The sequence below is a fragment of the Aspergillus fijiensis genome, assembly GCF_003184825.1.
Source record: "Aspergillus fijiensis CBS 313.89 unplaced genomic scaffold BO72scaffold_7, whole genome shotgun sequence".
NCBI lineage: Eukaryota > Fungi > Ascomycota > Eurotiomycetes > Eurotiales > Aspergillaceae > Aspergillus > Aspergillus fijiensis.
In genome coordinates this window covers 520,187-531,610 of record NW_024468983.1, presented here as the reverse complement: position 1 = coordinate 531,610, position 11,424 = coordinate 520,187, and the positions used below count along the sequence as shown (strand labels likewise).

General features: G+C 53.0%; 5 protein-coding genes across 5 annotated transcripts; 2 read left to right on the top strand and 3 right to left on the bottom strand.

The window, feature by feature from the left end:
- Positions 1-1,875: 1,875 nt before the first annotated feature.
- Positions 1,876-2,893, top strand: BO72DRAFT_444948 (uncharacterized protein). The gene has a single exon (XM_040943931.1). The coding sequence runs from the start codon at positions 2,236-2,238 to the stop codon at positions 2,560-2,562; it is 327 nt and encodes a 108-aa protein (XP_040804958.1). The 5' UTR covers positions 1,876-2,235; the 3' UTR covers positions 2,563-2,893.
- BO72DRAFT_444946 (regulator of nonsense transcripts 2) lies at positions 2,877-7,715 on the bottom strand. The gene is made up of 8 exons (XM_040943930.1): positions 7,351-7,715; positions 7,238-7,282; positions 4,649-7,075; positions 4,440-4,597; positions 4,113-4,391; positions 3,757-4,065; positions 3,538-3,682; positions 2,877-3,489 (listed from the first exon to the last, which is right to left on the bottom strand). Exons 1-8 carry the CDS (start codon positions 7,367-7,369, stop codon positions 3,377-3,379), a joined length of 3,495 nt encoding a protein of 1,164 aa, XP_040804957.1. The 5' UTR covers positions 7,370-7,715; the 3' UTR covers positions 2,877-3,376.
- A 134-nt stretch (positions 7,716-7,849) lies between these two features.
- BO72DRAFT_444945 (uncharacterized protein) lies at positions 7,850-8,897 on the bottom strand. Its single transcript, XM_040943929.1, has one exon. The coding sequence runs from the start codon at positions 8,459-8,461 to the stop codon at positions 8,171-8,173; it is 291 nt and encodes a 96-aa protein (XP_040804956.1). The 5' UTR covers positions 8,462-8,897; the 3' UTR covers positions 7,850-8,170.
- A 152-nt stretch (positions 8,898-9,049) lies between these two features.
- BO72DRAFT_422096 (zinc-dependent alcohol dehydrogenase family protein) lies at positions 9,050-10,387 on the bottom strand (the record flags this gene model as incomplete). Its single annotated transcript, XM_040942799.1, has 3 exons — positions 10,111-10,387; positions 9,627-10,025; positions 9,050-9,541 (listed from the first exon to the last, which is right to left on the bottom strand). Exons 1-3 carry the CDS (start codon positions 10,264-10,266, stop codon positions 9,050-9,052), a joined length of 1,047 nt encoding a protein of 348 aa, XP_040804955.1. The 5' UTR covers positions 10,267-10,387.
- Positions 10,388-11,165: 778 nt separating this feature from the next.
- On the top strand, positions 11,166-11,424 carry BO72DRAFT_492925 (uncharacterized protein; the record flags this gene model as incomplete). Its single annotated transcript, XM_040948341.1, has 2 exons — positions 11,166-11,270; positions 11,332-11,424. 2 exons carry the CDS (start codon positions 11,166-11,168, stop codon positions 11,422-11,424), a joined length of 198 nt encoding a protein of 65 aa, XP_040804954.1.

Genomic DNA, 11,424 nt, shown 5'->3' with positions numbered 1-11,424 from the left:
AAGATTCCTCTCGTTCTCGGCATAGGCCAGCGGCATCGGAGTTAAATTTTCTTGAGTTTTCTGCATTCTCGGAATGAAATCCCACCCACCCCCCTCCTTCGGACTGAAAATTCAACCCAGGAAGAAAAGGGAAGCTTAACGCGGGACTCCACGTCATTTTTTTTTCTTTTCTTGGGGAGATTTGAACATAATTGCAGATGGTGGAGTGAATGTGGATGTGAATGTGATCGAGTCATAGTTCGTCGAACATAGCCCCCACGCACATGCTTACCGCCATACAATTGTGAAATCATCTAGACTTACTAGGTACCTAAGACCTTGAGTCATCAACAGACAACGGGTGGATCGTTGCACGCATGTGGACGGCGGTCCCCACTCAACCTTAACAGAGGTTATTATTCATAGTCTAGCAGTTGTTCACTTGGGTCGCTGGGCGGTGGGCAGTGGGCAGGGAATAAGGAGGGATTCCGAATTGGGATCCCGATCTGTGGTGGGGGGGGGACCTTGGCGGATCTGGTAACTTACGGAGTAGGCATGTCGATCATATACTTATGGCCCCGGGAGGGCTATAGCTGGGAGGGAGTTACACTACATGGCGTGCGGTTCCTCTGATTTGAGGGCTGTACTGTCCTGTACCCTGACCACATGAAGATGGTGCTCTGTGTACAGAGTAAAGTTCTATATCGAGTGAGGTTGTCAATTGTCTTCTCTTGCTGGGAGAGCTAGCTATTCCCTAGATCAACAACACAGTTATAGGCATAGGCATAGCCATAGCCATAGCCATAGCCATAGCCAATAAACCTATTTCCTGTAGGTATGCATCTACGCATAGCCAGCCATCCGCATCCGCATCCGCATCAGCATCAGCACAGCATCAGGCAGACAAAGCCGTCCAGGCTCCCAAGCAGCATCCGACCACCACACGGAATACGAGCGAGTACGTAGTCATCCACGGTTCTCGCATATCCACTGACTCAATCCCCTTGCGACTCCGATCCCGGCCCCATCATCCCGATGTAGGTAGGACCCCCTCCAGACATCGTCGTCATAGTCTAGTCTAGTACAGCCCCGATTCCCAATTTAAGGTGTAGTGTACTACTGTACTGCACCGGGACTAGACTTCCAGTGCCTCGTGTCTCGTGTCCGTCCAGGTTTGCTCCTTCCGCGCCCTTCGCGCCTTGGCCTTGAGATGTATGCACTGGATGCAAACGGTGCAAGTTAGAGGTGGGCCTGGGCAGATCTGAAGGAAGAGGTTTGTAAGCATAAACTTTTGTATCTGGATAGATCTGTCTTGTGGTGCATACTTCACTTATACCAATACCTTCCACAGATTCTGGAATTGTATATACACTGCAGTAGATACATAAGCAACCTTCTGCAAGACCATTAATAATCTCAATCCTGGCCCACTGACCTCCCCCCAAACTCTCCTTCCTACGAAGTAAACACTGTATCCAAGGGCGTAGCATGACACATCCACCCACATGCCCAAACCCAAACCTTCAAAGCAAAGCTCACCCTTCTAAAAGAGAAATCTACAGAATAAAAAAAATAATCTCCAAAGCTAAACCAATTTGACACTCCGACACTCCCCAAATCCCACTTCTCGAATTCCTATTCGCGGCTGGCACCCGGAAGCCGGGGCTGGGCTGGGCTCAGCTTTCTTGGCAACTTGCCTAAACTGCAGTGCTGCAAGCCGTGCAGTGCAGTACGGTGCTCGGGTTTATTCCGGCGCTCGGAGTAGATTCTTGGTTTTTCGGATTAGGCGTTGTATGACAGGTTACTGGGTATACTCCGTTTTTGAATTTTGGGGGGTGATTCATCGACTCGGTGTCAGGGATTGGATTTGACGTTGAGGTTGGGGACCGTGGGGGTACTGGACATGCATACTGTGCAGAGGTTGACGTCTGTACAGTATATAAGGAATGTGATGGCCCTTGTTGTCGGTGTCGTCTGTCTAGTATCTTCATCTACATCTACAATACAGTCAATTATATCAGGGATATATTCTACTCCTTCTTCATCATCCATATATACGCGATTGAAACTACACTTCCGCTGCCACTATTACCGCTATTACTGGTATCCTTCTATTCTTCAATCCTTCTATTCGAGATAGAATACTATACCTATACACCTACTATACAACAACAACAACAACAACAACAACAACCAAACATAACCCTTCTCCTCCAATTAATCAATCAAACAACCACAACCACAACTACAACCACAATGCCCTCAAACCCAACCACCGCCCCCTCCCTCAAATCCACTCCCTCAACCCTCTTCCACCCCGACAACGACGACGCAGCCTCCACATCCAGCGTCTCCTCCACCGCCTCGACCCTCCGCTCCCTGAAGACCAAATACCTGGCCAAGATCAAGTCCGCAACACCGGAATCCGAGTCCAAAGAGAAAAGCACTGCGGCCAAGAAGAAGACGACGACGACGACGGGCAAGGGCAAGCACACGCCGACGTACACGAAAGCCACCAGCAGCAGCAGCAGTCCCAAGAAGGTCGATTATGAGACCTTGGGGACGTATCTGGCTCTACGATGATTACCTTATTTCTTGGGAGGGTTGGGGGTGGAGGCATATGGATAATAGGTTGGCATCAGGAGGAGGAGGAGGAGGAGCTAATGAGGGAGGACTTTGGGGGAGAACAGAACAAAACAAAAACCCGTTATTCGGGACCTTATGTGATATGATGATTGGTATATATCGGTTGTGACCTTTTTTTTTGGGCGTGACTCTCGTTTCTTTTCTGTTTCCTGTTTTTGGCATTCTGGAATATGGTTGACTAGCTGATTGACCTACGGGTTGGTTATGGTGTTTGCAAGAATCGCAACTAGATATTCGATTAATGATGAATTCACAGACAATCTTTTCGGTCCATAAGCTTGTCTTTTAGGAGCAGTGATGCCATGCTAGGCTGAAATTCTGACCCTTTCCCCCATTTCCGACTGTTCGTGTCTCATCTAAATCTGGAAGATAAGATCTGAAAAAGACATTACCCTACTTCATCTGCCGCGCGCCTTGAGCCTCGGCCCCATCACTAATTTCCTCCTTGACCTGACATTTCTTTCAGGCTGTCAATGGGCGAGATCAGCCTTTCCCAAACGCTGTGTTGAACAGAGACGAATGTCATGGGCATTCCTTCAGGACGAGAATAGCATAATCAGTCTGTGGGTGACAGACTGGCTCGGATTGGCTGTCATGACCATGGCCTCTTGCTTTCTTGCTGCTGCCTGCTGCTGCTGCTGCCTGCTGCCAACAGCTGGAAAGGGGTTACGTCTCGGGTAACAAATCCCATGCAGATACCTGCGAGTTCTTCGCTTGCGAAACACCGTAGTGCTACCAAACCCCAAGCCCTTTACCAGTTCACATCGCTGAGCTGAAGCTTCCGGGACCGGAACGCCATCCGGTTACTGCCCGACTTGTCGACTCGGGTATCGCGATGGGGAGAGCGTTTCTCGGCAGCGGAGTCTAGAGAAAAATTAGCTTCACGAAACCTCCACATAAATAAAAACACACCTTCGGAGTTGGCATCGACTTCGTTGGTCATCTCGTAGTTCAGCACCAAACTCTTGATCCGCTGTTGCTCCTCCCGGTCCGCCTGCTGCTGGCTTCTCATCGCGACCGCGAAGCTGGAATCGGACGGTAGATCAATGGTGCGAGTCTGTACCGTTAGCATGCTTCTCCATCCCCTAACAAAGAAAAAGAGAAAGAAAAAAAATAAAAAAAAAAACCTACTTGCTGCTTGTTGCCCTTCTTCGTCATCAGCGAGAAAGCCATCGTGTTGGTGGTGGGCTTGGGAGGCTCTGCGACGTTCACGTTCTCCGCCGCAGCCTCGCGACCGGATCGCTTCATGGGCAAAGGGATATCGAATACGCCCTTGCGCTCGAACTTCCTCGACTCCATGCTCTCAGACATCATCTTCTCAAACTCGCGGTCGAAGTCGGCTTCGGCCTCCGGGTCACGTTCCTCTTCCTGCCGCGTGACGAAGATCTGCTCGTCCTCCGACTCGCTCTCACCGGTGTTGTCAGCGTTGGGACCAGACGCCTAAACTTGTTAGCACACGATTTCACCACCTTTGGGAATGAACAGACCTCAGCTTCATCGCTGGACTCCTGGTCATCTTCCGCCTCAGGTATGGCATCCTCTTCCAGATCATCGTCCGAAGAACTGCTCTCAGCATCCTCCTCCTCAACATCCACAGGGCGTTCGGAATCCTGCATCTTGTAGTTCTGCGCGACCGCCTCGCCGAAGACCTGCGTAGCTTCGGCAAGGTCCGCCGCCAGTTTCCACTGCGGACGAGCCATCGAGTAGGTATCCTGAACGAGGAACTCAACGTCCATCGGCATCGGATCTTTGGTGTGCATATAGTACTGCTCGAGTTAGTGTCCAGCTCGGATCAACACTTATTACCAGCGTACCTGGAAGAAATTAAGGAAGAAATCGAGCTTCTTCTTCGCAGACCCGCGGTCAAAGCAGTGGCCGCACGTGTCGAGCAGCGTGCAGACCAGACGAATGCGGAAGAAGTCATCAGGCAAGTCCAGCGGGTTGACCTTCCCAGCCACTGGCGTTCCTCCTTCTATGGACACGTAAGTGATTCTCCTTTTGATTGATCATGAATACAACTCACCGTGACCGAAGGTGACAATGCGGTACAAGGTATCGAAGATGACGGGCGAGTCGATCATCTTGTAATTGTAGAGTTCTCCCAGATACTTGACCTCCGCAACACGCTTCTGATTGAACTTGAAGTCATTCTGCTCGAGACCTAGAGTTATCTGCTCGAGAACATTGTCCACGATCCCAATCACGAACTCCTGGTGATACCGATAGAGAGCGCTGACCAGGATCGCGAGCAAATGGATGTTTCCATACTTGACCTTAACCGGTTTGCTGAAGACCTTTTCCAGGATATCGACCACTTCGCCCTCTTCCCAGTGGAGCTTGCGAATTGATTTCAGAATCTTGGTGTAGTTCCGCTTATTCATGTCCAGATATACAATCCGGCGGATGTAGGCTTCCATAGGCGTACGTTCCTTCTGCTGGATGGCAGGCCGGGGTGGCGGATCAACGTAGTAGATGGCGTTCTCGATGATCATCCGCTCCTGTTGACCGAGATGTTGAACAGTCTTCTTTCGTCCCAGGGTCTCCAGGAAAGAAGCCATCCTTGGAGCTGTCTCCGGGTTGCGGAGTAAGTAACGACCGCAGTTCTCCAGGAGATAACCGATGATCTCGATGTTCATGCGCGAGAAGTCATCCAGCGAGACCTTGAAGCAATGGAAGATGATATGCTCAGGGACCACGCCGAACTTAGTCAACTCCGCCAGATACCGGACATTGCCCATGCGAACCTGCCCTAAGAACTCCTTCGACTTCCGGCGTTGGAGGCTTCTGAACTCCTCATCAAGGTACGTAGTCAAGCCCTGGGGAATGTCAGGCATATATTGCCCGAGCGTAGCGACCAGGCGAGAGTACAGCGGCAGAAGATCGAGACGTCCCTTGGGGACATCAGAAACCGCCTTGATGAGCCTGTTGCGCGACGCTTTCGAGTTAAGGAAGCAGAAATCCAAGGCCATCTGATCGACGTGGTCCTTGGTCTGTAGGTCGGGTAATTTGGCTAGGAGTGCGTCCACCTGGGCTCCCACAGTCTTGCTTGCAATGGCTGTAGATAGATCGTCGGCATCCGCGTTCTTCTCCTCCGATACTTGAGTCTGAGCGGCGGACTCGGATTTCTCTGCGCCTGCCTCTTCGCCATCCCCTTTCTTCTTGGCTGGCTCCTCGGGATCGGGTTTCTTCTTCCTGGCATCCTCCAGTAGGACAGCTGGCACTTTGCCCTTAAGGTCAACCAGGTTCTCGTAAAAGCGCCGCTCTTCTTCATCTTCCCAGATGCCGGCACCCTCACCCTGACCGCGCAGGTACTCCGTCGTCTTAACCAGTCCGATTCCTCCAGCCGATGCCGCATCGGGATTTTCCTTCTCAGCTAGAGCCGGCATTTCCGCCCCGAGCGCCTCGCAAAGGACTTGGGTGTTGGCAACCAGTTTCTCCAGCGACTTGGTCTGCTTCTCGAAGTTGGCCTGACGGTCCTCGAAGATCTCGCCACTTTTCACGTACGCCTCGGCATTGCGCCGGCTCTGAGCCGTCAATGCCCTCTGATCACGGACAACATGCGCCTTGACGTCCTCCAGGTACCGGTTCAGGATATGGCGGAAACGCAGCTGGAGTTTCTCAGGGATCAGCGGGGGGTCGTTCTCTTCCGCCTCGCACTCAGCACCCCCGCCATTGACCGCATCTCCCGATGAGCCATTCGTGGTGGTCGTCGCGCCGTCCGCCTCGACCGTCTTCCGACCTTCCTCCACCAACTTGGTCCCCAGCACATCCCAACTGAAGCTCTTCACAAACAGGACCGCCAAGGGGAGATTCAAGTGATCGCGATCGTGGCCCAGAAGATCCTTGAGCACTTCCAGGGGAAACGGCTCCGACTCCTTCTCAGCGCCGCCTTCCCTGGTCGCCGAGAGCAGCGCCTTGTTGCTCTTCACGGGCCCGTCAGTCGCCTTCCCGACCACGCCGGCATCTTTCCCCTTGGCCGCCGCGGCCCCGAGGTCATCCGGGCGGTCGATGTCGTCCAGGGTGCGCAGCACGCCCACCAGCCAGAGCTCTGTGACGACGCGCAGCAGCACCCGGTGGCGCGACAGGCGCTCCTTCTCCTCGCGCTCGCGCACCTCCTGGCTCAGGGCCTTGAGCTGCCCTTTGTCCGGGGTGCTCAGCCCGCGGCCCAGCAGCCATCCGAGCTGGCGGGTGAACTCGCCGGGGCCGAACCGCTGATGCAGGGCGCTGGCAATCTCGACCCCCGTGGCGATCTCGCCGGGCGACTTGAGCTTGCAGAGTCCTTCATAGCAGGCCGAGATGATCTCCGACAGGTACTTGTGGAGCGACAGGGTGCGGATGTCGGCGAGAAAGGTTGCTTGGGCGGAGGCGTTGATCCCCGTGCGGAGGCGCTTGATGAAGGCGGTGTTTTTCTTGAGGGCGGAATCGAGGGACTTGCTGACGGGGAAGGCATCTGTTGTGTTGCGGCGATGGGATTAGTTTTAGAAATTAACCTCCGGGCAGCTGGCCAAGTGTGTGGTGTGTGCTTCTGTGTTTGGGTAGAGAGAAAGTGAAAAGAAGCCGGAAGGAGGACGTGGTGCGTCATTATCGGAAAAGGAAAAGGGCATAAGTTTACCAGTCTCGCCAGCCCAGGCTCGCTCGTTGAGATCGCGGAGTTCCCCTGTATGTAAAGGCGGCGGGTTAGTCAGTCGTATCTTGGGGGAGAAAAGCTGTTCTGGTGAGGTTTACGCTTTCGGTGATGATCCATGGCGTGGCCGCCGGTGCAATGTTCTCGGTTTATGGTGGGTGGGATGGATTTCAACTATCCAGAATTCCTTTCAGCGAGTGGGAAAGGAGGGCGCATAAGTGACTTGAACGCCACATTGGGGAGAATGAGAGGGAGAAACTATTTTGGGGCGTCAACGTCAAGGGAGAAGTGAAAGATTGCAAAGTTGAGAGTGGCTGACGAAAGTTGCAGTGAGTGACGGACCGAAGGCGGAGGAGGAGGAGGGCGGAGGGGGAAGAAGGAAAAGCGGCTTGGATGATCGTCTTTCTCTTTTCTCCACTCATGGCGATAACCAAAGCGGACTATACAACAGCCAATTCCTACTACTCTCTTTGCGCATAACTTTGTTGCTGTTTTTCTTCACTATCATTACTGAAGTCAGAAAACCTGTGATAACAATCATACTCCTATGAATTAAAGTTAACCTGCCCCCGCCAGCGACATCATCTGGCAATCGTGCCCCGTATTTTTCCCCGCATCAGCAGTCAGTTCAGCACAGATTCATGGAAGCAATTAACCAGTATACAGCAGTTATAGCAGATGCAGTAGACTTTTGCCTAAACTAGCCGCTGCAATCTCCCTCCTACATACATCTGCATTGTGTGAGCTAATCATAAAGCCCATTCATCCGCATAAACCGATTCACTCACCAATCCCATGCTCAACCATCATCATCATCAGAAACATCATGATAGTCATAAGAAAAACCACCAAAACCACCCGCTATCATATTCATCGGTCGCCCATTCCCTTCACCACCCAATCCAACCTCCACGAACCCGATTAGTAAACCCCCGCTGGCGCCTCCGAGAATCCGGGCCTGTCTCCCTCCTCATCCTCCAAATCCAACAACCGAGTCTGCAGCTCATGCTTCTGGTCCTCGTTGCTCCAGCTCTGCTGGCGAACCACAGGCGGTTTCCAGGGCTTTTCTGTCCTTGTGCTAGTGGGACCGGCGGCTGCACCCAGATCAGCCCCGGAAGAGGAGGCGATACCGGAGCGGTCTGCTGTATTGTCTGTTGGGGGCTGGATGACGTCTGAGTCGGGACGATTCGTTCGGGATTTGTTGATGGACATTTTCTGATGGTCTTTCCCTTGTGTAGTTGTTCGGTGGGGATGCGGTAGGAAGATGTAAAGGGAGGTAGGTAATCAATTGTAGAGGTGGAACTTTGTGGTCGGGTAATTTTGTTCGATAGGTGTGTTGGAAGTGAGCCAAGTGTAGTTGAGAGGACTGGGGCGAGATTGAATGAATTTAAGAGGAGAGGAGAGAGAGAGGGTTGCGTTTTAATGCAATGATAGCACCACCCTTCGGAATGACGTCTCCTGTGTGGCGGTGGCTTTGCTTCTTTTGTGAGACGATAAGAGACAAGGCGATGGCAAGAACTTCGGCGATCAGAAGAAAAGTTCTGGGATCTTTGAGAAGGGAAGCAGAGTAGAAAGAAGAGGGGGAAGGAACTGGCCACCGCTGTTGGGGAGGAAATCAACGTCACTTCCCGGTCTAGAATGTCTAGAATGAGGGGAAGTAAGTAGTACAGAAAGAGGAGGTCCGGGGAGGTACGAGAAGCTACTTTATGGTCCACCTGATTCCCTCTACTAGAGCTTGTACTGTACATACTCTCTCTCTCCACTGTTCGTATCGCCACATTATGCAATTCGTTCATTCAATCATTCAATCCTCACGCAGACCTTCGAAAAGTGCCTCTGCTCATCCATATACCGATAAGCCTCCTCGACCTCCTCAAACTCAAATACCCTCTCATCGATCGCCGGCTGGATCCGATGTTCCTCGATGAACCGGTTCATCTCCTCAAACTGCTGTCTCGTGCCTAGCAGAACTCCTCTTACCGTACACAAGTTCACAAGACAGTCGATCAGAGTATTGACATTCGAGTCTGGGGCACCTCCTAGCAGACCTGTCATGGCAATCACCCCCTCCGGCCGCACGGCCTCCAGCGACTGGCTCGCAGTCGACAACCCACCAACGTCGACCACGAGATGCACACCCTTCCCGTCTGGCGTCAACTGTCGCGCAGACTCTCCCCACCTGGGATTGCGCCGGTAGTTGAGCACATGGTGCGCGCCCAGAGCTTGGAGGCGCTGTGCTTTGGTGTCGGAGCTGGTCGTGGCGATCACGGTGGCACCTGCTGCTACTGCGAACTATATAGCATTCAGTTCAATTCATCGAGCCGCCCAGAGAACAGGAAAACAATGAGCAGGCTAAACGCCGGGGAGAAGACAGTACCTGCAGAGCAATAACCGATACCCCACCTGTCCCCTGTACCAACACAACATCCCCCTTCTTCGGTGCGCGCGACGACAGCCCGAACAGAGCATTCCAGGCCGTCAACGCCGCGCACGTCAACGTACTTGCTTCCACAAACGACAGACTGGACGGCATTTTCACCAGCGCGGTCTGATGGAACACGGCGTATGGACGCAGCGTCCCGTCTATCCTCTGGCCCAGTCCACTGCCGATGTCCGCGAAGGTGGCCGGCTCGGATTTAGGCTTGTGCGGCACCATGTATGTGCAGACTCGGTCCCCGGGTTGGAAGGCCTGTACCTGAGGCCCGACACTTTCGACGATGCCGGCACCGTCAGATGCAGCTACCACATTGGGGTTGATGACGAGGGAACGGGCGCCCTGAGCGGTGGACAGGAATTCAGCTATTAATTGTCCGATGGCGGAGGGGAAGAATAGACTATAAGAGATGAAGGACAGTGCATACCTTGGCGATGGCTAAGTCTCGGTGATTGAGCGACGCTGCATGGATGCGCACCAAGACGTCATGGTCGCCCAAGGAAGGAACGGATTTATCATCGATGAGTCTGAGACTTGAGAGACCTTGCTGGCCTTCTAAGATCCAGGCCCGGGAGGCGTACATTCTGGCTTTCGAGTAGTTTCAGGAATGTGACTCGGGAATCAGTACGCCTTCAGATGGGACTCGAGAGATACGACGACTCTCAAAAACGGGGGAAGGACCCGCATAAAACATCTTTGCAGCCATTGGAATTGAGGGAACCAAATCAGGAGAACCCTGGATTCAAATGGAAGCTGGCGGGCGGGCTGCACATTTTCGAGTCTGCCATTGCCATGATGTGGGGACCTTGAATCATGCTGATGTGCCGGCAAGGCAACACCAAAATGGCAGCACGACTCAATGGATTCCATGTGCCGAAGTCTAGAGACAGAATTGACCAATCCGAGGGCGGGCAGTGGAGAGTGACCGTTGACCCGGGCGGTTGAAGTTCGGATGCATTCCAGTTTGTTGGGCGGCTTGCAGCAATTTGACCCACAACAGAGGTCTTTCTTCATCTCTTCAACCCCCAAGTCTACGTGAGTGAGGGCGGAATCAAGGTGGACGACTAGAGGAGCAGCAAGCTCGAGCTCGAGCTAGGGGTCTTCATCCACCGCAACCGCGGTAACCAGCGCCGTCCAACTACGCCAAGTTGATGTCGTCACCCGCAAACCGAACGAGAGATAGTCGGGCCACGCTCGAGGCTTGAAGCGAAGTCCTCTTTGCAGCGATCACTAACATGTCGATGAAAATCAGTGACACCTGCCAGTCCACGGAACTGGGCTGGAAAGTGATCGGTATCGACATGTACGGCAACGCCTTGAGCGTCCCGCGGGGCTGTTCCTGACCGGTGAGCCATCCCACCGACGAGACGGCCTGTGTCAGCCTGGTCATCGACGAGGAGCTGAACTTTGTCGTCACGAGCGGCTTCATTCCTGGCTGGGTTCATCCGACAACGGAATGTTTCTGCCTTTATTCCGGATAGGATGACTGCGGCGCAGGAGGCTCGGGATGTATGGTACGAGGAAATGGTAGCCAATGCTACTCTGCCTGCGCTGGCGCCTATGGAAGCTACCTGGAATACTTCTGAGGTGCTCCAGTTCTAGGGCTATTAACTCCAGGTTATGCAAATTAATGTTTCTATGAAATTAGTACAATGACTTGACGATTACGGCTCCCTATGCTTCTCCAGCGAGTGGTCGAAAGACGACCGACGCGCAGTATCAAGACGCCTGGACGCATTAG

Excerpts from the sequence above, each read along its gene's own strand:
- BO72DRAFT_444945 (XM_040943929.1), bottom strand. The coding sequence starts at position 8,461 with ATGTCCATCAACAAATCCCGAACGAATCGTCCCGACTCAGACGTCATC.
- BO72DRAFT_444946 (XM_040943930.1), bottom strand. Across the intron at positions 4,598-4,648 it reads CATTGTCACCTTCGGTCACG|AAGGAGGAACGCCAGTGGCT; the intron begins GTGAGTTGTATT and ends ACGTGTCCATAG. Across the intron at positions 3,683-3,756 it reads AGAAGGGCAACAAGCAGCAA|ACTCGCACCATTGATCTACC; the intron begins GTAGGTTTTTTT and ends CTAACGGTACAG.
- BO72DRAFT_444948 (XM_040943931.1), top strand. The coding sequence starts at position 2,236 with ATGCCCTCAAACCCAACCACCGCCCCCTCCCTCAAATCCACTCCCTCA.